Raw genomic sequence first — 24,679 nt, 5'->3', positions numbered from 1 at the left:
TATCTATTCAAAACACTCTGCGTGTGCGAGCATATGTGGAAGAAGCCATCTGCATATGTCATAGAGAAAAGGGGTACCCTACAAAAAGTCTGACCATCAGATCAGCAGCTAATCAGATGGAGTGTTGGTCCACATGTTTACTGTATGTGATCAGTACTATAGTTCTACATAATTGCATAATTGATCATGAGTAAACAATACAGAATCTTTTGGAGATCTGGGAGAAAACTCTAGTGTTTGGGTGAATAGAATTCTTTTCTGTATGCTTTTAAAAACAAGAATGTTGCAAATTACTCCTAATGCCTGCTTCCATACCCTTCTTATACATAATATGTAGCTATAAAAATGCATTTTTAAACTGTGTATAAGTATCTTAAACAATTCCTCTACTTGTCTAGGTAGAGACTTGAATATCTGTTATAAATAACCTTCTGACTCTTAGTAAGCTGCAGTCAGTCTTTCTTATTGCATATGGTTGGTATAAACAGAGCACCATTCTTCTGTGTAAAAAGGTTAGTCAAAAGATAATGTTGCCTTTAAAGAGTTTTCATTATTCTATTATTCCTTAGAATATTGCAGCAATGAAAATGAACTTGTGTTTTTCAGATACAGAATCTGGTGCCCTGAAGAGTGTGCAGTCTAAGTAACATAACAGATGACTGGCTTTTGTGTCAACAAATGTAAACATTTAAAAGCCTTTTAAAAAACTTTTTAAGAGGATTAACTGATTTACAAATCCTTGCCAAGTTAATATCAGAAACAAACAATCATTACAACAATGTAATGTTTAAAGAGACACACAGGAAAATAGTAATCTGGTCTCTGTTTAACAGGGAGACCATATTGAGAGTCATTACATCACCTATAACATCATTCCTAGTGACATATATATATTTTTTAATTGAGTGAAATCTCTGATTACACTTTTAACAGACCAGGTATGTCTGTCAAATGTTAATATTTAAAAAAAATTTTTTTTTTTTGGCCAGTGAACGTATGTTGTGTGTGTTTTGAATAAAAGGTAACCAAACATGTAAGTATCTATTTGCCCTCTGTTTATTTGGCAGGGTATATAATCACAACCCTGTGTGTGTGGTTGTGGGGTTTGTTTGTTTTTATTTAACCATTCCTCTATGGTTGGACTATTTTTCTTTTTCCAATGAGACTATATCAATAGCTGAGCAGCTACAAGATGAATTCCGCATTTCCTTTTGGGTGACCCCTCCTCCCCGAACAAGTCCCAGGAGAATTACCAAAGGATCACTTGGTAATAAATCCATAATTTGTAATATCTGATTACAGATTTAATAACTAGACATGCCCACCATATATGCATAAAATCCCTTCATCACAATTTCTCCAATATTTGTCCCTATTCAGTGTCTATTTTTTAACCTGACTGGTGTGAGGTACCATTGAAACGGTATCTTTAAATAAAGAATGTTTTGGTTGGGGTTTTTTTGGGTTGTTTTTTTTTTTTTTTGTGCCACAGACTAAGGTTGCTGGTCCTCTTTTTCCAGATCAAACTCCATTCCTCTGGGGAAATTTGCATATGCAGGTCCTCTTCCCTGTGTGTCATATATGCACATCTTTCTTTAAAAAAAAAAAAAAAAAAAAAAAATTGACTACAAAGATTGATGTAAATTATTTTTTGTTTCAGACCTGACCAGACACCATTGCTTCTATTAAAGTTAGCTTTCTGTATGAAAGAGGTTTTTCAAGAAAATTGAGAAACAGAATGTCTAATTTGAAAGTACTGATACCATGGGAGAGTAGGCGAGGGAAAGTTAGTTTTGATCTCTAAATGGGAAAGAAACTTTTCTAACTCTAATCTTGAAAATTCTTTGGTTTGATTTGGTTAAGATCTGGATTATTTGCAATGGGTATCATTGGTGAGAGAAAATAATTTCTCTAGTTCTATTCCAAATCCAGTGTCTCCTTTGCTAAAGGATGTGTATACGTTCCTGGAGGGCGTGATTTTTTTGTTGTTAATCCATGGTAACCTAGCAGTGTTTACACTGTCACAATTTTCTTGTTCAATAAAGACCCAGAGTTTGGTTGGTTTAGCGCACCCCTAATCCACTACCGATTTGAGCGGTCTGTCTTAATAGTACCATACATATTTGGAACAGCTAGTGCACCCAGTTTAATGGGTCTGTACAAAGTATCTGCACTCACCTTTGGTCTTTTCTTATTCCATATAAATTCTAATATCTTCTGTATTCCTGCTAGGGTTTCATCTGGGATGATCACAAGAAAGACTTTGAAACAGGAAAAGTGATCCTTGGCAAAACATTAATTCTTCTCCAGCAAGAAATTGCATCTGTCTCTCAGCACGCCATATCTTTTTTTCATCTGCTGAAGTAGTGGTTTGACATTTAAATCAAAGAGCTCTTCTAGATTAAGATTTGAATTTACTGCTATCTAATAGAACATAAAAAGAAAAGGAGTACTTGTGGCACCTTAGAGACTAACCAATTTATTTGAGCATAAGCTTTCGTGAGCTACAGCTCACTTCATCAGATGCATACTGTGGAAAGTGTAGAAGATCTTTTTATAAACACAAAGCATGAAAAAACACCTCCCCCCACCCCACTCTCTTGCTGGTAATAGCTTATCTAAAGTGATCACTCTCCTTCCAATGTGTATGATAATCAAGTTGGGCCATTTCCAGCACAAATCCAGGTTTTCTTTCTCTTAAATCCAAAAATAAAATACTGACATAGTTTGGGGTCCAATTTACATGCTGCTGTGCTTTTCTGAACCCCAAACCCCTGTACTCTCCCATGAACCACTTGGACATCTTCTCTCACAACCCAAAAGGTACATTCTCCACCTTTGGGACCCTAACCCCCATTGCTAGGGGTAGATTAGCCTCTGATCATTTGAGTTCCATGGGGAGGATTTCCACAGAACCACTAAGGGATCTTCCTCATCTCCTCTTTATTTTCTCCGATCTCCTCCATTGCTCAGACTCCCCCTTATTGTCCTTTTCCTCCCTCTACTTTTTAAAATACAGAAACCAGCTATCAGAGTTGTGATCACCCCAGTTAAACACACTTCATACTAGTTTCTTTATAACATTAACATAGTTACACTTTGCCTGTTTCAGAGTAGCAGCCATGTTAGTCTGTTTGCCTGTTGATTCTTGGTGACTTCCAGGAAGTCCCTTCTAGTTAATCTTTAGGTTACTCCGCAGGTGTCTGAGTTCTCTTGTTCAGCTTCACTTCTGCCATTGCCAGTACAGTCTCTAGAGTCTTTTGTTTTTTTCTTTCTCTTCCTTGTTCCTAGGTTTCATAGTCTGCCTAGAGTTTTTCAGCAGCTTGTCTTTAGTTACTACTGTGCACGTCTGAGATTTGAATTTGTATTCTAAGTGACTGGAGTGTATTTTTTGCTTATTTAAAGCCTCTTACTTTATAATAATGATTTTGGAAGCTGAATGAGAGTTTAAATCCCCATCAGTAGAGGATATTTGCCACCTTGAGTGCAGCTGTAGTTTCCCTCTGCTCTTTTTTCTTTTTAAGTAAGGACAGAATTCATGGGGAAGTTGCAGCTTGTGGTAGTACTCGTCATGCTAGAATGCTCCAGAGTGCCATTCTGGCACTTTTTTGGGGAACCAGAAAGGTGTTTATGTACTTCTGGTAATTTATCTTTACCTTTACCTTGTAGTGTGCCTGGCTGGGCATGTCTGTGGGCGCTCTGGTCAGTGACTTGACCTGTCAGTCTGAAATCATGCATTCTGGCCATTCTTTTTTTAAGGACTTGCGTACTGGCTTGTGGCCTCTTGAGTATGAGCTCTGAATGTTCTCTGGCTTTTTTCATAATTTCTTCTGCTAATCATGACATTTAACAATTACATCTTTGGGTCTATTACAAGGCCAAGGCAGGGGGAGCACCGCTCTGTGTGTTTTCTCTGCTTTTACCTCTTCCTGAGACCTCAGACGTAACAACTCCACAGTTAGTTTTTACATACCAGATCGGATTTCCTCCTTCAGCATTTTCAGGCAGTCCCTTAGTTCTGATGATGATGGATTTTTTTTTTTTCTTGCTCTGTAAAAGCCTTTTTTAATGAAAAATCATGTGTTCAGGTAAGATGAAATGAGACACCAGGTTGCCTTAATTCAAACTATTGTCTTTAGAAATTTGAACTTCTGTCTGGCCTTTTAAGTAAGGCATGCACCAAGGTTTTGCGTGCAAGGTATGATCTGAAAAATGGCATTCTCCGTGCAGTCTGACCTTGCACACGCTGTGTGGAAGAAGCAATTTTGTTTTACATGTGTGTTTGGGAGCTTGATGGAATCAGATCCAGTTGGGCAACTCACAGCCAGTCAGGCTTCTGTTGCCAAGGGCTTTCCGGTTGCAAGACTAAAAACATCAAGATCATGTTTATGTTACGGCATTGAGGTCACTGCACTATAAGGTAACCAGAATTTTTGAAAGATCCTAGTACCATTAGGTGCCCAACTTACTTGGAATGAGGAACTTGTCTTTGTGTGTTAGTACCATGCCTAGAACTGATTCTGGTGCTGCTGGAGGGAGCTGATATAATTGCTTAATACACCGGAAAGATAATAAAGCACTTTAACTGTCAATGCAGTATTTGTTGAATGTGAGCATTTTTAAGTGTCTAATGACAACTGTACAAGAAATTGTGAAGGGGAGGGTGGGATGGGGTGGGGAGGGAAGAGCTATGGTAGTCTATAGTGTGACATACAGAGATTTGTGTAATGCCATCTCCACTAATGCTACTTATGGGATGAATGTCTGCTTCTTACACGTGAGTACTAGTAATGAAACAGCAGAGCCTTTTTAGGCAGCAGATACAGGTTAGCAAATTGTATGGAGTTTTTTCTCTTCTGTGTCTGGAGCCTTTTCTATCAAAACATGATTAAATTCTAATATCTATCCATCTGTAGCCTCTTATAATTAACTTAAATAAGCACTTTAGGGCAAGGACTTTAAGTTTCTAGCATCTTGAGTGATGGGATCCTGATCCCTAAGTGGGACCACTAGGTGATACTGTAATACAAAGCCAATAGCAAACCTTGTGAATGTTCCAGCATGTGGGATAGAAGCTCATCTCTTGGCCATTCAGTCTCCCTGCCCACTTCTTCTCACCATTGCTGCTGCTGCCCCTTGCACACTCGTGCCTCCTTGTCGAGTTTACTTATGGTCTGTAAGCTCTCATTTTAGACCGGGGTGGGCAAACTTTTTGGCCTGAGGGCCCCATTGGGGTTCCAAAACTGTATGGAGGGCCGGGTAGGGAAGGCTGTGCCTCCCCAAACAGTCTGCCCCCTATCTGCTCCCTGACTGCCCCCTCAAACCTCCGACCTATCCAACCCCCCGTGCTCCTTGTCCCCTGACTGCCTCCTCCTAGGACCCCCTGTGCCAGCTGCCCCCCCTGGAACCCCTTCATCCGATCCCTCCCCCAAGCCTCTTTCAGAATGCGGCCCTGTGAACATGGGTGGAGGACTCAGGAGGAGCAGGGGCAGCCGCACAGCCGGAGAGAAGCGGTGGTTTCCCCTTCAAAGTGCCGCTTCTCTCCGGCCGGCTGCGCGGCCACCTGCTGCTCCTCCTGAGTTCTCCGCCCGTGTTCCTGTACGCAGCTCCCGCCTGCTTCCCTGAGGCTGCCTCCCTCCCTGCTCCTGCAGTGTAGCGCGCCCCCCCCCCTCGGTGGAGGGTGTGCTGGTGCTGAGCTGCCCAAGTGGCCGGCCATGGGCCCCTCTGTTGTTTGGGGGGCCTGTGCCAGGGCACCCTGTGTTTACTGGTAAATCCGCCCCTGAGCTGTGCCACCCGGGCAGAGCCAACCATGCCGCTGCACTGCCTGGCAGGAGCTCACAGCCCCCACAGCCCCGCTGCCCAGAGTGCTGACGGCACAGCGAGCTGAGGCTGTTGGGGACGGGGGCCAGTGGTGGAGGGGCTGGGGGCCAGCCTTCCCGGCCGGGAGCTCAAGAGCTGAGTAGGATGGTCCTACAGGCCGGATGTGGCCCACGGGCCGTAGCTTGCCCACCTCTGTTTTAGACACTTGTGTATAATTTTTGAAAGTGTAAATCATACACACACAACAACAAAACACTTAGGCTTTGAGCTAACAAGAAGGAAACTGAATAGGGAATTGAGTAGTGAGGGTGCTGAAAACGCCAGCCTGAGGCCTGGTCTATACATAACAATTACATTGACCTAGCTATATCACTCAGAGATGGGGAGAAATTGTGTCCTGTGCCTGATGTCGTTAGGTCTACCTAACCCCCACTGTAGACACAACTAGATCGCTGGAAGAATTCTTCCAGTATCAACCTAGCTAGTGTGTCTCAGAGAGGTAGATTACCTACATCGATGGAAAAACCACTTCCGTCGACAGAGGAAGTGTCTGAACTGCAGTGGTACAGCTGCAGCAGCGTAGTTGAACTGCTGTAGCCATACCCTGAGACTTAGTGGGGGTGAAGACTAACCAGGGGTGTGTAAAGAAATGTGTAATCAACTTAGATAAATGTATATTAAATCTTGAAGTAGATATTCTGTATTTAATAATGTTATAAGAAAATGTAAAAGGGAACTTTTCTTGTTGACACAGATTTCAAAGGTTGTTTTAAAAAAAAACAAAAAATACCAACCCTGAAAATTGGTTTGAGTCTTATCTACTGTGGATTCTTGGTCTGTGGAGATAACAGGGCAAAACAAACCAGACAGTGTGATTTACTAGCCAGCTTTAGATCTCCCTAGAATGACAGACTAGGGAGGATGGATACTGACTGAACAGAGCTAGCCAACCCATAACTCCAAGGCCACAAAAGCAGATAAGTTAAAATAAGACAACTGTTGTAAGAAATGAAAGGACAGCTGGATTGAATGAGGAGGAGGATAGCGAGGGTTAAAAAAAGATAGATAAGGAGGTACCAATTACATTTTGACTTGCCTTCTAAAATTCTGTCAGTTAAAGGGATTTTGGATTAGGGGGTGTGTGAGGATATTTAGAGTAGAATGTTTTAATAGTTTTAATAATCCTGTGCCTATGGAGACAAGATATAAAGGATATGTGTTTAACAAAGGGAGGGTGAAGCAATGCAGGAACCCCCACCAGATCAGCAAGGATTTGATGATAGAAACAGCCTACCTGTGCCCCAAGACAGAATAATTGATCCTGCTCTTTGTTTGTTTATGCTTTATGCTTAATTAAGGTGATAAGAAAATTTTAGGACAATATGTTAAAGCTTTAAACTAGTTAACTAGTTAAGTTAGTAGTTCGTGCAGACTCTGCTCTTCACTCAACAGGTGTCTGGAGTGGAGTTGTCCAGGAAGCAGGACTAAAGGAAGCTGTTGAACTAACCCACCAACAGGATCAATATTCTTATGACAAAGAGAGCTTTATCCAATGTTCAAGCTTATATGCCTTGCTCTCAAAGCTTTCAGGCTGCTGTGTAACTGTTTCAGATCTTTGACACACTTACTTTCAGTTCAACAATACTATCCTCTTCTGTGCGTTTGTTGGGAAGGATATAAGTATGCTGGTAGAGTGGAGTCTGATGGTAGAGGTCTAATGCTTAAATTGGCATGGTGTTGCATAGGAATATTGCCTTAATTTAAAATGCCCTTTGTTTATATTGTTCGGAATTAAACTTGAGGTATCGTAACTCAGATTTAGCAAGTGTGTGTGTAAATAGATGTTTGTTTATAAAACACTTTATTTCAAGTTTAAACTGACTTTAAACAGTGGTGGCTTGAGATATTTAAATCTCAATCTGTGTTCATCACAAAGATTTATCTAATGTGGAATTTCAGTTTTAAAATGTTTCTCCGTTTAAGGTAGCTCATGAAACATGCACTTATAGCATACCTGGCAGCCTGCACCGCCAGAGCACTAGCTCACTTTCAAGCCTGCTGTGTGCAAGTTTAATTTTTTCCTCTCTGACAATGGAAATTTTGAACGACAGCATATTTTAAGAAGGATTATTGACATGAGAACAGTAGGCATGTGGCTGCTCCTTTAACAGCAACTATTGCATGCCAGGGATGAAGTCAGCCAGCTACAAAGTCAGACATAGTTTTGAATGTTTATTCCCAAAATTAGACATATTTAGGACACAACTTTCCTTAGTTTTTTCTCCCATCGATGAAGAGAACATTTCATAGGGCTTGTCTACACTGGCAAGTTTCTGTGCAGTAAAGCAGCTTTTTGCCCTTAAACTGCAGATGTGTACACGCTGCCAAGCCGCTTTGTGAGCGGAAACTCCTCCGTTGCAGCGCTGCAAAAAAACTATCTTGACGAGAGTGGTAAGGCTATTTGCGCAGAGGCTCCAGCGCTCTATTGCCAGTATAGACACTTGATTGCTTTCTGCACTGTAATTGGTCTCCGGAGCTGTCCCATAATGCCTCAAGTGACCACTCTGCTCATTGTTTGGAACTTGACTGCCCTGGAGACATGCGCTCCTCCCCTTTCAAAGCACCATTTCTGACAGCCATTGAGGGCTGTGCTGATCTGCTCCGGGACACACATACTGGACACAAACCATTAATGTGGACTTCTCTTGCTGTTGAAAACTCTGTGTGTGTGAGGAGAAGAAGGAAAAAAAAAAAGGCTGTGCAGAGAGCCCAGGGAAGGAGGCGGGAGCTGATGTTGGGGTTCCCCCTCCCCCAGGATTGGTTGCTTCCTGTTGCTGTCTGAACTTACAAGACAGCATGTTGACACTCTGTCCCCCTCCACCCACCCACACACACACACACACACTCTCTCACTCTCTCTCTCTCTCCTCCCCCCCCCGCCCCCCTTCAGTTGAAAAGCAGCAAGCCCATGGAACAATGGGATTGGGAAACCTGCATCCTGTGACGCTGTGCCTGTCCCATGAGGCATTGCAAACCCTTCCCAAAGCACCCTGCGGCCAGCTGCACAGTGGGATAGCTACCACAATGCACTGCCGTCTTTGCCGTTGCACAAGGAGCACAGTGGACATGCAACAGCGGTTTAATTCCAGCGGTTTAATAAATGTAGTATAACTTGTGGCACAGAAACTTGCTAGAGTAGACATACCCTTAGTCTTGCTGCCAGCACCACCATCTTATCAGGCTAGGAAAGTTCAGACAGGAATTGTTTTTAAGTGAGTTGGTATTATAAGCATAGGCTTTATGGGGGAATCAACTATCAGAAGGAAGAGTTCAACACTCACTTCTGAGGAAATGCTTAACCCTTACTTTTCCAAACCTTACGCAGTTCCAGGTTTGATTAGTAGTAGTTAGTTTTTTTCAGTGGGTCCATGTGAACGCTGGGTACCTGGTGCCAATTTCATTTCTTGCAAGGGTACTTTTTACTTAAATTGTGTTTTTGTTTTGTTTTTGTTTGTTTTTTGAGGCCTTTTATGCTTGTGGAAGGAGCTATTACTTGGCCTCAAGACCTGTTTTAATCTCCGCCTGCATATTGTGCTCGGTATTAGTACCGACTTGGGACAGTATTTTTTGCAACCATAGAGCTAAAAATGTAACTTCTTTTAAAACAGGTTAAAGAAATTGGTGGTAGATTTATTAAAAATCAATATATAAGAAGTACTTATCTACTATTTTGCAGGGACTTTGACATTTTATTAAAATAATACAATAAAAACAAAACCAGCAGCCATCTCCAGAAAAACTGCTGCAAAATTCAATGCCCGATGCAACCTAAGAAGTGAGGTTCCACACTAGACTTCCTTCTCTTGTGAACAGTGGGTCTCTTCTGCCCCTATTTTTTTCCATGGGACAATAATTTCAATTTGCAAACCACTTCCAACAGCTTCAGTCAGAGCCCTGCAAGCTACAAAATTGCTGTGTTTATGAAGTAGTAATTCAGCACGCATGTGGAGCTCTTTATTTGTTGTGCTAACAAGTACATTTTTTTCACTTGAAAAATAGAAGCATTAAGTGTCATTAAATGGGGTGGGAAAAATAAGAGATGTTAATCTTTGGTGGTACCCGCATGTGACTTGTTTTTGAGTAGCTACTGCCTCATTGCTTTTCTGAATCCAGCAGTAGAAATGCCATTTTCATATTTCACCATTATTACTAACTTTATTTGTCTTTAACTTCAGTTTATTCCACTAAGTTTTCTTTTTCTGCTACACTTTTCCTGACTTTTTTAGAGTCTTGATTTGCACTAAGGATGTGAAACTATGAAACTGACATGGACTGCAGGAGGTATAGATATTTTATGATTGCCTGACTAACCTAAATGGGTTGAATTTAAATCAGCTGCTTGCTTTTTTTTCATCCTCTTCCCCACATTATTAAATTCTCATGCTGTATTGTCCTCGCACCCAAGCCTTTAGCTGGAAGGAAAACTATTGCAGCACTCAGTCACCCGCAAATCACAGTGATGATCTAGTATTAGTGAGGAAACAGACTAGACCGGGGGGGAGCAAACTTTTTGGCCTGAGGGCTGCATCGCGTTTCAGAAATTGTATGGAGAGCTGGTTGGGGGAGGCTGTTCCTCTCCAAACAGCCAGGTGTGGCCCGGCCCCCTCCCCCCCGCTTCTCACCCCCTCTGTTCCCTGATGCCTCTTCCCCCCTAGGACCCCTGCCCTATCTACCCTCCCCTGCTCTGTCCCCTTACTGCCTCCCTCCCCCCTGACCCATCCAACCACCCCTTCTCCCTGACCACCCCCGGAACCTCTGCCCTCATTCAACCCCCCTGTTCCCCACCCTCTGACCGCCCTGGCCCCGACCACCACCCCTGAACTCCCTGCCCTCTATTCAACCCCGCCCCCTTACCGCGCAGCCTGGAGCACCAGTGGCTGGCAGCACGGCTGCACCAGGACAGGCAGCTGTGCCGCCCGGCTGGAGCCAGCCACGCGCTGCGCAGCACAGATCATCGGGTCAGGCCAGGCTCTGTAGCTTCGCTGCTCCAGGAGCTCGCAGGCGCGCCGCCCAGAGCATTGCACCAGTGGCGCAGTGACCTGAGGTTGCGGGGGAGGGGTCGGGGGCTAGCCTCCTGGGCCCGGAGCTCAGGGGCCGGGCAGAACAGTCCCACGGGCTGGATGTGGCCCGTGGGCTGTAGTTTGCCCACTTCTGAACTAGATTTACTGCCTTGGTTGAACTTCCCAAGGACTGAATGTCCTCACTGACATTATGGAGCCTTTCTTTTGCTCAGCTTGTTAAAACTGGCCTCTGGATTAAGGGCTTTCCTGACTTTTGCAGCTGGGAAAAGCCTTCAGGAGTGAAGAAAAAACAAATTAGACATTTGTGAAACAAGGAAATCCCAAAGTGTTAAGATTTCCCCATAATCCAGTCTTTAGGTATTTCTTTGCTTAGTTACACTTGTCTGCCTAGTTCCTCATTTTCCTCTGTGCCTTTTGCCCTGTCATTTTATAAATCTTTTATTTTGCCTGTCTTGTATTTTCTTTCTCAACCAAACTGATTACAGGGGTCTTTTTATAGCCATTTCAGCGTTGGATAATTCTTTGTGGAAATACTTTCATTTTCTCCCTCACTGTGGGCCTGATGTCAATGGGAGTATATGGGCTTTGAATCCAGCCTTGGAAAATGCATTGCTATTACAGCTGGTGACTTCTAGTAGCAGTCTAGCTCTTTCCTGAACCATCTTGCCTTGCCTACGCTTTTCTTGTTTACTCCTTTGCTTGACTCTCACTAACTGTATTTATCTCTAAAGCGGTGTTTCCTTGCGTGATGTTTTGGGGATCACCCAACCAGTAAGGGGTTCTGTCTCTGCCTGCCATGTAACCTTGGGTGCCTTTTACTATACAGCTTTAGTCCAGAGCCCTGACACCACTAGCCTGTCCACAAGCACCAGGTCGCACCCTGGCTTCCACCAGCCCAGGGACTCCTTGCAGGGTGACACTGACAGTCCCTCCTTCAGAGTCTCCCCAAATCCATCCGTCCCCAGGCTGTTAATTACCAGACAATTTGAGCATTTCCCTTCTGGATCATCACTCCCGAAAGCATGAAATCAGCCCCACAGACACCAGCTTACTTTGGTGTGTGCACTCCGTGCAGTTTGCACACCAGAGACTGCTTGGGATATAAATAAAAGGTTTATTTAATAGCAAAATCTGATTCAAAGGTAGAATAGTAAGGAAAATAAACCTCAAGATGCAACCTTAGGCTTTACATCTCTATACTGAAGAAAATCCCTTTTCTAATACAAGTTACCGATTGCCTTGGAATCGGTTTTCCAGCATAATCCCTTATCCCAGAGGAGATGGAGCACTTCAGAGGCAGCCCCCACCAAGTGACTGTTCCTCAATTTCTGGATGAAGACCTCAGATTCAAGCTTGTTTTTTTTAAAGGGCTTTTTTTTTCTTTCTTTCTCTCTCTCTCTGATGGTGACTCATGCTTATTCAGAGTGGGAAATTTTAGCTGTCATGTCTGTCTCTTTCCGCTAACTCTAATGGCCCATCGTTCGTCTACTCCTGGTTTGTACGATGCTAGGTGCTTGGAACTAGTCTCATCTGGTTGGGGAGGCAGCCTGTCCTGCTTGACTGCGCCACAAGTTCTGAGCGCAGTTTTCTATATACACACACGCATTAATAATCACTATGTACACATCTCAGGAGGTCGCGAGGTTATTACGTGGGGGCTGCGAGCTGTCAGCCTCCACCCCAAACCCTGCTTTGCCTCCAGCATTTATAATGGTGTTTATAAATTAAAAACACTTTTTTATATATTTAAGGGGGGTCGCACTCAGAGGCTTGCTATGTGAAAGGGGTCACCAGTACAAAAGTTTGAGAAGTTTTGGTTTAGCTGCTTATTTTTTGGCAGATGCGCCCCTCTGTTCTCTCCTTGGAGTCTCTGGGCTCTGATTGTCATACCTTGAATCCTTTTGCAAGCTATTTTGAGGTACAGCTGTATGAAAGACAAATGAAAATATAAAGGTCAGTTGAACTAAAAATTACATGCATGTTTTCAGAATAACCTCCTGCCACTGTGTACAGCAATAATGCATGGAGCACTTTTTTCTGTCTGGTCAGTGACTTGGCAACAGTACAATGATTGGCTGCTAAGAAACCACTTTCCTGGTATGTTTTGTGGCAGGAGAAATGTCAGATTTGTACAGATTATACCTTCCTCCTTTTTCGCCCCTTCACATCATATGTTTCAGAAATTGTGTTATTGAGGAGATGAAATAGATGTCAATGCCAGTTTTAGATACTTAATCCTTAATTATAGGTTTCAGAGTAACAACTGTGTTAGTCTGTATTCGCAAAAAGAAAAGGAGTACTTGTGGCACCTTAGAGACTAACCAATTTATTTGAGCATAAGCTTTCGTGAGCTACAGCTCACTTCATCGGATGCATACTGTGGAAAATACAGAAAATGTTTGTTTTTATACACACAAACCATGAAAAAATGGCTGTTTATCACTACAAAAGGTTTTCTCTCCTCCACCCCACTCTCCCGCTGGTAATAGCTTATCTAAAGTGATCACTCTCCTTATAATGTGTATGATGATCAAGGTGGGCCATTTCCAGCACAAATCCAGGGTTTAACAAGAACGTCTGAGGAAGGTGGGGGGTTGAGGGGGGGGTTAGGAAAACAAGGGGAAATAGGTTACCTTGCATAATGACTTAGCGACTCCCAGTCTCTATTCAAGCCTAAGTCAATTGTATCCAATTTGCAAATGAATTCCAATTCAGCAGTCTCTCGTTGGAGTCTGGATTTGAAGTTTTTCTGTTGTAATATCGCAACTTTCATGTCTGTAATCGCGTGACCAGAGAGATTGAAGTGTTCTCCGACTGGTTTATGAATGTTATAATTCTTGACATCTGATTTGCGTCCATTTATTCTTTTACGTAGAGACTGTCCAGTTTCACCAATGTACATGGCAGAGGGGCATTGCTGGCACATGATGGCATATATCACATTGGTGGATGTGCAGATGAATGAGCCTCTGATAGTGTGGCTGATGTTATTAGGCCCTGTGATGGCGTCCCCTGAATAGATATGTGGGCACAGTTGGCAACGGGCTTTGTTGCAAGGATAGGTTCCTGGGTTAGTGGTTCTGTTGTGTGGTATGTGGTTGCTGGTGAGTATTCGCTTCAGGTTGGGGGACTGTCTGTAGGCAAGGACTGGCCTGTCTCCCAAGATTTGTGAGAGTGTTGGGTCATCCTTCAGGATAGGTTGTAGATCCTTGATAATGCATTGGAGGGGTTTTAGTTGGGGGCTGAAGGTGATGGCTAGTGGTGTTCTGTTATTTTCTTTGTTAGGCCTGTCCTGTAGTAGGTGACTTCTGGGAACTCTTCTGGCTCTATCAATGTTTCTTCACTTCCGCAGGTGGGTATTGTAGTTGTAAGAATGCTTGATAGAGATCTTGTAGGTGTTTGTCTCTGTCTGAGGGGTTGGAGCAAATGCGGTTGTATCGCAGAGCTTGGCTGTAGACGATGGATTGTGTGGTGTGGTCAGGGTGAAAGCTGGAGGCATGTAGGTAGGAATAGCGATCAGTAGGTTTCCGGTATAGGGCGGTGTTTATGTGACCATCGCTTATTAGCACTGTAGTGTCCAGGAAGTGGATCTCTCGTGTAGACTGGACCAGGCTGAGGTTGATGGTGGGATGGAAATTGTTGAAATCATGGTGGAATTCCTCAAGGGTTTCTTTTCCCTGGGTCCAGATGATGAAGATGTCATCAATATAGCGCAAGTAGAGTAGGGGCGTTAGGGGACGAGAGCTGAGGAAGCGTTGTTCTAAGTCAGCCATAAAAATGTTGGCATACTGTGGGGCCATGCGGGTACCCATAACAGTGCTGCTGATTTGAAGGTATACATTGTCCCCAAATGTAAAATAGTTATGGGTAAGGACAAAGTCCAGCCACCAGGTTAGCCGTGACATTATCGGGGATAGTGTTCTTGATGTCTTGTAGTCCATCTTTGTGTGGAATGTTGGTGTAGAGGGCTTCCAGTTCCATAGTGGCCAGGATGGTGTTATCAGGAAGATCACCGATGGATTGTAGTTTCCTCAGGAAGTCAGTGGTGTCTCGAAGGTAGCTGGGAGTGCTGGTAGCGTAGGGCCTGAGGAGGGAGTCTACATAGCCAGACAATCCTGCTGTCAGGGTGCCAATGCCTCTCCTTCTGCCCCTCCACCCCCACAAACATGATACAGTTCTGTGGTGACCTAGAATCCTATTTTCGACATCTTATTCCTTCACCCGCTTACTTCCCTGGTCCTTCTCGCATGAACAGAGAGCAACAATACCCGAAGTTCAAAGGTGCAAACAATTCGATATTTATTGGGGTGAACTTCCAGCAAGCATGATTCCAGTTTCCTTCCTTAGTATCCTTCTTCCCAGCTCTGACACCACAGAGCCTTACACCTGTGTCCCTGTTCCCATTCCTGCCCTTAGCAAAACATTATTCCAATTTCCTTACCCCCATTCCCTGTTCCCATTTCCCCCTTTAGCAAAACATGATTCCAATTTCCCCACCCCCATTCCCATCACCCACCCACCCCCCCCCCCCTTAAGGTTAACCTGTCCCCCTTATTTTCAGGCTTGACTTGTTTTTTCACCTCCCTTTCCTGGAGGGCCATAATCTGAGTCTTCTAGTAGCTTGTTTGCTGACCAGATGTATTCATTATTTGCAGCTCCTTTGTGCCCATCAGCTAGGTAATTTGTATTTACACACAGAGGCTTACTAGCTTGCTTTTGGATCCAAAGCTGTTAGCAGTTTAGAGAGTGTCTTAAAACGGAAACATTCCACTTCCACTAGAGTTCTGATTACTTTCCACTTTCATCTCCTGCTCCAAAACACAGAGATCTGAAAAAGAAAGCAGAACCTATTGTGGCTCCCTTTTGGAGCCCTATTAGGATTTTAATGAAGTACCATGTTTTATTTGCATTTCTTTTACCCCTTCTCCAATATACACTGCACATGTCCTGGGAAAATGCAAATTCCTTCCATATAGTTTAACCTCCATAACATTATATTAGCCAAATTAATTTTACACAAGGTGTAACTGCCTCCCCCGTGCCCACAGAGTTTTCATGCACACCCACCAAAGCGACAATCTGATCCCCCAGAGCCACCCCAAAGCTGAGTACTCCCATCATTCCTCCCCTTTTCCTTTTCTTTTACCTGTGCACGCACACAAAATTCTCTTTTACCTAACATCCCTTGCACTGTTTTTACTCTTTTTACACAACTGTACCCCAATTACACTTCCATCTTGTACAACTAGACACCACCAGGGGCAGCCAAGTTAAGTTCCAATAGAAACCCCTTCCATCCTTTAGTGATTTTGATTACATTACCCAAAAGTCAAATAATTTTGATCAGATTCTCTCTCTGCCTGCAGCAGTCCCTTATAGACCATTTCTGTGGGAAAAGGGCCCATTTTCCTTCAGAACAGCTGTAAAGGCTTCTGGGGACAGAAGCATAGTGGTGGTAGTAGCCACTTTACCTGAGCCCCTTGGATAATTTAATTACCAAGCTCCCATCCAATGTGACTGCACAGAGTTGCACATACAGTTACATTTATATAACTGGGTTTTATCATTAAACAAAAACTTCCTTCTTGACATCTCACATAAGTATCCAAAGTACCCTCCATTAAAACTTCAGAAAAACAAGAGAGTGGAAAAGCAGGTTGCACTTTGAAACTTTTTTTTTCTTTCTCTCATCTCCCCCAGGACCAAGTCCCAGCTCCAGTCTCTAAAGGTAGTCTGTTAACTCTGCTTTTGACTATAAACCCTTTTGTGCCAAATCATCTTTCACTACCCCTAACTAATTTACAACCCTTCAGCAGCCCTTGCTGAAGCAGCACCAAACTTGAAAGATTACTGGCAGCTTCCCATAATGCTGCCCTTACTTCAAACCTCTCACAAGCAGACCGAAGTGCCTCCTTTCCCCGGAAGGCATTCAGTCCGCATGGGCAGGGACCTTCTTCCACTACCCGTATACCAAGGAGGGTGGGCTCCTCAGCTACCCCCCATCCCTCTGGGTCCCCTAACACTTCCTCCATTTCCTTTTTAATCTCATCCCAGGTTGACCCCTGCGCCTGGTATGGGCCCTGGTTCTTCCTTATCCATTTATCCAAAAAATCCTTTACCCTGGCTTGCCAGAACCTGCAACTACCATCGCGAGAGTTCGCGATACCCCCTCCAAGCAGCTGCGCGGACTGTTGGGGAGGGGGACTTACAGGCTGCCACTCACCTATCCAATGCGATGCATCCGAGTCACCAGCACCAAGATGTTAGGGGGCTTATTCCTTCACCCACTTACTTCCCTGGTCCTTCTCGCATGAACAGAGAGCAACAATACCCGAAGTCGAAAGGTGCAAACAATTCGATGTTTATTGGGGTGAAGGGTGAACTTCCAGCAAGCATGATTCCAGTTTCCTTCCTTAGTATTCTCCTTCCCAGCTCTGACACCACAGAGCCTTACACCTGTGTCCCTGTTCCCATTCCTGCCCTTAGCAAAACATTATTCCAATTTAGTCTGGTTTTGAAGTTTTTCTGTTGTAATATAGCAACTTTCATGTCTGTAATCGAGTGACCAGAGAGATTGAAGTGTTCTCCGACTGGTTTATGAATGTTATAATTCTTGACATCTGATTTGTGTCCATTTATTCTTTTACGTAGAGACTGTCCAGTTTGACCAAAGTACATGGCAGAGGGGCATTGCTGGCACATGATGGCATATATCATATTGGTAGATGTGCAGGTGAACGAGCCTCTGATAGTGTGGCTGATGTTATTAGGCCCTGTGATGGTGTTCCCTGAATAGATACGTGGGCACAGTTGGCAACGGGCTTTGTTGCAAGGATAGGTTCCTGGGTTAGTGGTTCTGTTGTGTGGTACGTGGTTGCTGGTGAGTATTCGCTTCAGGTTGGGGGACTGTCTGTAGGCAAGAACTGGCCTGTCTCCCAAGATTTGTGAGAGTGTTGGGTCATCCTTCAGGATAGGTTGTAGATCCTTGATAATGCGTTGGAGGGGTTTTAGTTGGGGGCTGAAGGTGACGGCTAGTGGCGTTCTGTTATTTTCTTTGTTAGGCCTGTCCTGTAGTAGGTGACTTCTGGGAACTCTTCTGGCTCTATCAATCTGTTTCTTCACTTCCGCAGGTGGGTATTGTAGTTGTAAGAATGCTTGATAGAGATCTTGTAGGTGTTTGTCTCTGTCTGAGGGTTGGAGCAAATGCGGTTGTATCGCCTAATAACATCAGCCACAGTATCAGAGGCTCGTTCACCTGCACATCTACCAATCTGATATGTGCCAGCAATGCCCCTCTGCCATGTACATTGGTCAAACTGGACGGTCTGTACGTAAAAGAATAAATGGACACAAATCAGATGTCAAGATTTATTCATAAACCAGTCGGAGAACACTTCAATCTCTGATCACGCGATTACAGACATGAAAGTTGCTATATTACAACAAAAAAACTTCAAAACCAGACTCCAGCGAGAGACTGTTGAATCGGAATTCATTTGCAAATTGGATACAATTAACTTAGGCTTGAATAGAGACTGGGAGTGGCTAAGTCATTATGCAAGGTAACCTATTTCCCCTTGTTTTTTCCAACCCTTCTCCCCCCCCCCCCCAACGTTCTTGTTAAACCCTGGATTTGTGCTGGAAATGGCCCACCTTGATAATCATACACATTGTAAGGAGAGTGATCACTTTAGATAAGCTATTACCAGCAGGAGAGTGGGGTGGGAGGAGGAATTTTTTCATGTTTTGTGTATAAAAAGATCTACACTTTCCACAGTATGCATCCGATGAAGTGAGCTGTAGCTCACGAAAGCTTACGCTCAAATAAATTGGTTAGTCTTTAAGGTGCCACAAGTACTCCTTTTCTTTTTACATAATGAAAGTGGTAGGTTTTATTTTTCCCCCACTGGGAAAATGGTTTGTATAACTGATCACGTCTGAGGTGGTTGTTCATAAAATCAGGTACTGCTGTAACTGTCTCAACTGTTGTAAGGTCTGTAAATTGCTATCCAGTTTAATGAGAGATACTGTATTCTCTTGACTATTGTATGGGGAGCAGCAAAACTGAAATCTTTAAAGCAGGAAACAGTTGTGTGGTGGCAAAGCATGACTAAGCTGAAAATCCCAATGGTATGCAGTGTTGTTGTAGCCATGTTGGTCCCAGGATATTAGAAAGACAAGGTGGGTGAGGTCATATCTTTTATTGGACCAACTTCTGTTTGTGAGAGAAACTTTTGAGCCACAGAGACCTGAAGAGCTGTGTGTGGCTTGAAAGCTTCTCTCTCACCAACACAGATTGGTCCAATAAAAGATGGGGTCATTCAGGGATAAGGAAATATATAAGCATGCTAGCTCAATGACTTTCACGTATAGCAACTGCATTCTCATTATAGCTTTTGCAGAATCATCAAAGGAGTTGTTTGACCCGGTGGTGCAGGGAGATCTCTTAACACAAATACACACACTGGAAACATAATTAGGGATTCGGGTTTTCCAGTTTTGAGATTTTACTTATTGTCAAAACAACGGGGAGTTCCTGTGGCACCTTAGGCTGTAACTCCTCATTGTTTTTGCTCATACAGACTAACATGGCTACCATTCTGATACTTATTGTCAGTGCCTGTTCTTTTCACTACTTCCTAGGAAAATCTGTGTGTTTATGTATTTGCATTGAGTATGTATTTGATCAGAAACCTGTTATTTCACTGCTAACAAGATATAATTTTTTTTTTAAAAAGCCTCATTTTGTTACTTGTGTTCTATAGTCCTGCTGTGTGACAGCCAAACATATCACTTTTTATGTGTAACCAAAAACTGAACTCTGAATAAAGCAAAATCTTGCAGGCTGTGACTTGTAGCAGATAACTGAAAAGGGTAAAAATGTTGAATGACTCTCAAATGAGCATTGCTTCCTTCTGCTCTCTCTCTTCAGCTCCATGCTTAGGTTGTTGGTTTTGTTAAACACTAGTTCCTGAAGAATTAGGATAATTGTTTTTGGTTTAAACTGGAATGCCTCTATACTTTATAGGGTGTTTTTTTTTTCCCCCCCCCCCCTGTAGAACACTTCCTGGAGGAATTGAAAGTTCATAAAACAGCAATATATTGTATGACACGGCACTTAAAATGATAGAGATTAGAACCCTGTAAACCTGATACCTAGCTAGTCTAAAAAAGATGAACTAAAAATATTTCCGAGGTTACATCAGCCTCTGATTTCCTTCTGCCATTGGATAGGGAAGAATTTCAAGGTGGTAGTGTGGGCTGTTGACTAGAGGCCTGGGATTCAGGAGGGCTGAATTCTGTTCACAGCTTTGCCAGTAGATTGCTTGGTGGCTTTGGGCAGGTCACTCCACCTCCCTGTGCCTCAGTTTCCCCATACTCTACAAAGGAGGTAAAGTGCTTTGAAATCTACAGATAAAATGCTATATGAGTTGTTGAATGAGACTATAGTTACTGACTTTCTACACAATGCTGTAAAATGTGAAGTCAACGGAAAACAAAGAATTTTTTCTCTAAACTGTTAATTACAATAATCTTGTATTAATTAAAAAAACAAAAACGGATATGTGAAATATTGACCTTAAAACTCTAGCTGGCAGGTGTCTTTAACTGTAGCGTACTCTGTTTTACTTTTGGCACAGCATTTTTGTCCTGCTGTATCATTCTGTATGTGAAAAAATTTAATTTTCAAAACAGGAAGTAACTGGTCTCTTCAAATATTTGAAGAGAAACTATCTGCTGCTGAATTACATGCTATTTTCAGTTTTATAATGCTACTGTAGCTATTTACTTTACTATCCCAATACTTGATTTTGTTCATAATTATATTTTCATCTTGGTAGTGATAATCATGTATGATTTCCTGCATTGTAGTCTCCTTTTCCTTAATTCAAACTAATGAGTTCTCCTGGAATAGGATTTCCTTTGATAAGGAGTATGTGTCACTTTGTATATAGCTTTGTGGCCAGTAATGAAAATGGTGATCAGACTTCAATTACTGTGATGGTCAGTATTCTTTTGGCTTCTGTACAGGATATCTTTAGATTAGAGACTGTTTATGCACCATGTTCAGAGCATAAGAAAAGTAACAATCAAAGTGCACAACAGAACTTCTAGCACACTGTAGCAGTCACGTAGTGTCCACCTGGGACGTTACTATGTGGCAAGTTAGCGCACTGTCGATTTAACACCTTGGCTTGTGTCCCATGTGGACAAACTCTTAGATACATAAAGTCTGATCCTTCTCCTGTTTAGAAGTTGTCAGCTTCATACAGGGAGCAGGAATCCGGCTAAAAGGGAAAGTATCTTCCCTCTTAGTTGTACAGATTATCTTGGAGAATTCTCAAGGATCGAGAGAATTTTCATGCTATTTAGTGATGCCCCGTGAAGCTGGCTTTACAGCAGCACTTTCAAGATTTCTTATTTAATCTTGGATTTTTAATCTTTACATATGTTTTTCACACAAATATTAAGTAACATTTCTGAAACAGGTGTAATGGGGACAGGAAACTGCTGCATTTTTCTACGGAGATATTTCTAAAATAACTAGTTAGTGAAGCTAAAGGTCTCAGTATGCCAGTTGAGTAAGAAGATTGCTGTGGTAGCTGTTGTGAAACCAGCACAGAGAACAATTACCTGTTTGTTTTTTTTTGATAGCGGTTTCTTGAGCAATGTGAGGTGAAGAAAAACTTTAAATATTCTCTCGTCCTGAGCCATTTGATCTTAATCTTTAATCCAGATTTAGTTTAACAGTCCAGTAAGAATAAGACTCCTCAGGCACAAGTGAGTGGTGAGGTGTGTGGGTTTTTTTTTTGAAGTGGTGAATTTTGCTTTTTCATTCACTACTTATGTATTTTGTTTCCTCAGGATTGGAACCTGACCTGGCACACAGAAAATCCAGATTTCACTAAGTGCTTTCAGAATACTGTCCTTGTCTGGGTGCCTTGCATTTACCTGTGGTTTTGCTTCCCAATATACTTCCTGTACCTCCGTCATCATGACAGGGGCTATATCCAAATGTCTCATCTCAACAAAGCCAAAACAGTAAGTGTCTTTCACTTCAGAGTCTGTGCCATGTATTTTGGTTTTATTTTCAGGTTTGTACCAAATTGACTTTTTGTTTTTTAAATTGTTTAACTCCATGAAATGTTTGTACTGGGATGGGGTCCATGAATACAATTCACCTGAATTTGGTTTCCAAGTTTTATGCTGTCATGTCAATGGGCTGCCTGAGAATAAGTATGTCAAGTGTGTTTTTTTTAAAAAAAAAAAGGCGCTTATCCTTCAAGGTCCTTGAGTGTGCGCGGATACGTGTTACTGGCCCTTGGATACAGCCTCCACAGAGTGTTCCATGCCCTGAAGTTGGGAAGTACCGCATTTCGTTGGCCACCTTGATCCTGAAGTTTCAACCCTTGAAATATAAGGATTTTATTAAACTAATCAGGTTTTTGACCATAAAGCATATATAATAGTATATCTTTTTAGAAAAAAGAAAAGGAGGACTTGTGGCACCTTAGAGACTAACAAATTTATTTGAGCATAAGCTTTCGTGAGCTACAGCTCACTTCATCGGATGCATTCAGTGGAAAATACAGTGGGGAGATTTATATACGTGAAACAATGGGTGTTACCATACACACTGTAAGGAGAGTGATCACTTAAGGTGAGCTATTACCAGCAGGAGAGCGGAGGGGGGAAAGACCTTTTGTAGTGATGATCAAGGTGGGCCATTTCCAGCAGTTGAGAAACGGTGGGGGAATAAACATGGGGAAATAGTTTTACTTTGTGTAATGACCCATCCACTCCGAGTCTCTATTCAAGTCTAAGTTAATTGTATCCAGTTTGCAAATTAATTCCAATTCAGCAGTCTCTTGTTGGAGTCTGTTTTTGAAGTTTTTTTTTTTTGAAGAATTGCAAATTTTAGGTCTGTAATCGAGTGACCAAAGAGATTGAAGTGTTCTCCAACTGGTTTTTGAATGTTATAATTCTTGACGTCTGATTTGTGTCCATTTATTCTTTTACGTAGAGACTGTCCAGTTTCACCAATGTACATGGTAGAGGGGCATTGCTGGCACATGATGGCATATAAAAGATTGGTAGATGTTCTCTATGTATATAAATCTCCCCACTGTATTTTCCACTGAATGCATCCAATGAAGTGAACTGTAGCTCACGAAAGCTTATGCTCAAATAAATTTGTTAGTCTCTAAGGTGCCACAAGTACTCCTTTTCTTTTTGCGAATACAGACTAACACGGCTGCTACTCTGAAGCCTATCTTTTTAGAGTAATTCTATTCATCCTGTTCCATTTCTCTCACCCAACTGGCATTTAACAATCTTTTAACAGAGTTTGTTTCTCTGTAAAACAAACAAGAGCCTTTGAGAGGAGCTGTGGTACCTTTTAATAGGTATTTTGGGGGATTTCTGCCCCGCTTGTAAACCTACAGTTTTTAAAGAGTTTCTTCCCAGCCTAAGTTGAGATATACTCCAATCTTTGCTTCGTAAAACGTTAGCGTGTGATATGACATTTAGAATAAATCTAAACTATATAACACAGTAATCTAAAATTCTTTTTTTTAATCGGGAACCTACAGAGAAGATTCTTTTTACCTCATGTACCGCGTAAGTTGTGTATCAAGAGCCTTTGAGAGGAGCTGTGGTACCTTTTAATAGGTATTTTGGGGGATTTCTGCCCCGCTTGTAAACCTACAGTTTTTAAAGAGTTTCTTCCCAGCCTAAGTTGAGATATACTCCAATCTTTGCTTCGTAAAACGTTAGCGTGTGATATGACATTTAGAATAAATCTAAACTATATAACACAGTAATCTAAAATTCTTTTTTTTAATCGGGAACCTACAGAGAAGATTCTTTTTACCTCATGTACCGCGTAAGTTGTGTATAGTTGGACTAATTTTAATTGCATAATAGGGCCACACACATAGGGCAATTGCATTTGACTGTGTATGTATTAATTTGTTGTACCAAAAGACATTTTGTTACACTTGATAAGAGTTCACTTTCAATATTTATTCATACTTTTATGTTCCAGGCCTTGGGCTTACTATTGTGGATAATCTGCTGGGCAGACCTTTTCTACTCTTTCTGGGAAAGAAGTCAAAATATTTTCCGACCGCCAGTTTTTATCATTAACCCTACAGTTTTGGGCATAACAATGGTAAGTATAAATCATTCTACTCCGATTCCTTCTGTGATGCGAAATCATGACCACTAATTGGTCTTTCTCAACTGTACATGTTGCCTTTTTCTGCAGCTGCTTAGCATTTTCATTCCATTAGGTACAATCACCATTTGCAGATTTCACTTGATACTGAACGGAAATGCTGATTTTTGATTTATGTAAAGCAGACTTTGCGCTGAAAACTGCGTATCAGCATGTTGAGAAGCATACAGACTAGCTCTAGACATTTACACTTTTTCTGAGGTTAGAGGTGCCATTTGCTCATGCACATGCTTGAGAACTTGATTTAATCCGGGGGCAAGTAACTCTAAATAGAAGTTCTTAAAACCATAAAATATAGTCAAGAGAGTTGCCAACGTTACTTAACTTTAAAAACAAAACTTCAAATTGTTATGAATATTTGTAATAGACCATTGAGTTCTCTGGGTCTGACTGAACTACATGTGGTGTTCATGCTCAAACTCTTGATGCTGTGATAGAAAGTGTTAAAAGTAAGTTTTCTGTGCACTGGGTGCTAGATGTTCAGGACTAGGAAGCTGGGAAGTGCAGGTACTATCCTGTTAGCTTTTCTTAAAAGCTG

At 42.2% G+C, this 24,679-nt stretch overlaps 1 protein-coding gene across 6 annotated transcripts in view; it reads left to right on the top strand.

Annotated features, from left to right (window-relative positions):
- Positions 1 to 24,679, top strand: part of LOC102937562 (multidrug resistance-associated protein 1) — a 96,256-nt gene that overhangs the window by 21,421 nt on the left and 50,156 nt on the right. For 2 of the 6 annotated variants that reach the window (XM_037911833.2, XM_037911831.2), the window contains exons 1-3: positions 20,823 to 20,906; positions 21,768 to 21,944; positions 23,950 to 24,075. In XM_037911833.2, the coding sequence (XP_037767761.1) occupies positions 20,838 to 20,906; positions 21,768 to 21,944; positions 23,950 to 24,075 (372 nt within the window). In that variant the 5' untranslated portion in view covers positions 20,823 to 20,837. Of the gene's footprint in view, positions 1 to 118; positions 143 to 20,822; positions 20,907 to 21,767; positions 21,945 to 23,949; positions 24,076 to 24,679 lie in introns of those variants that run through there. The other 4 variants (XM_043523452.1, XM_027820643.3, XM_037911832.2 and 1 more) reach the window with 3 other exon arrangements.

Source organism: Chelonia mydas, chromosome 10, assembly GCF_015237465.2.
Source record: "Chelonia mydas isolate rCheMyd1 chromosome 10, rCheMyd1.pri.v2, whole genome shotgun sequence".
Classification (NCBI taxonomy): Eukaryota; Metazoa; Chordata; order Testudines; family Cheloniidae; genus Chelonia; species Chelonia mydas.
This window is presented reverse-complemented; position numbering and strand designations above follow the sequence as displayed.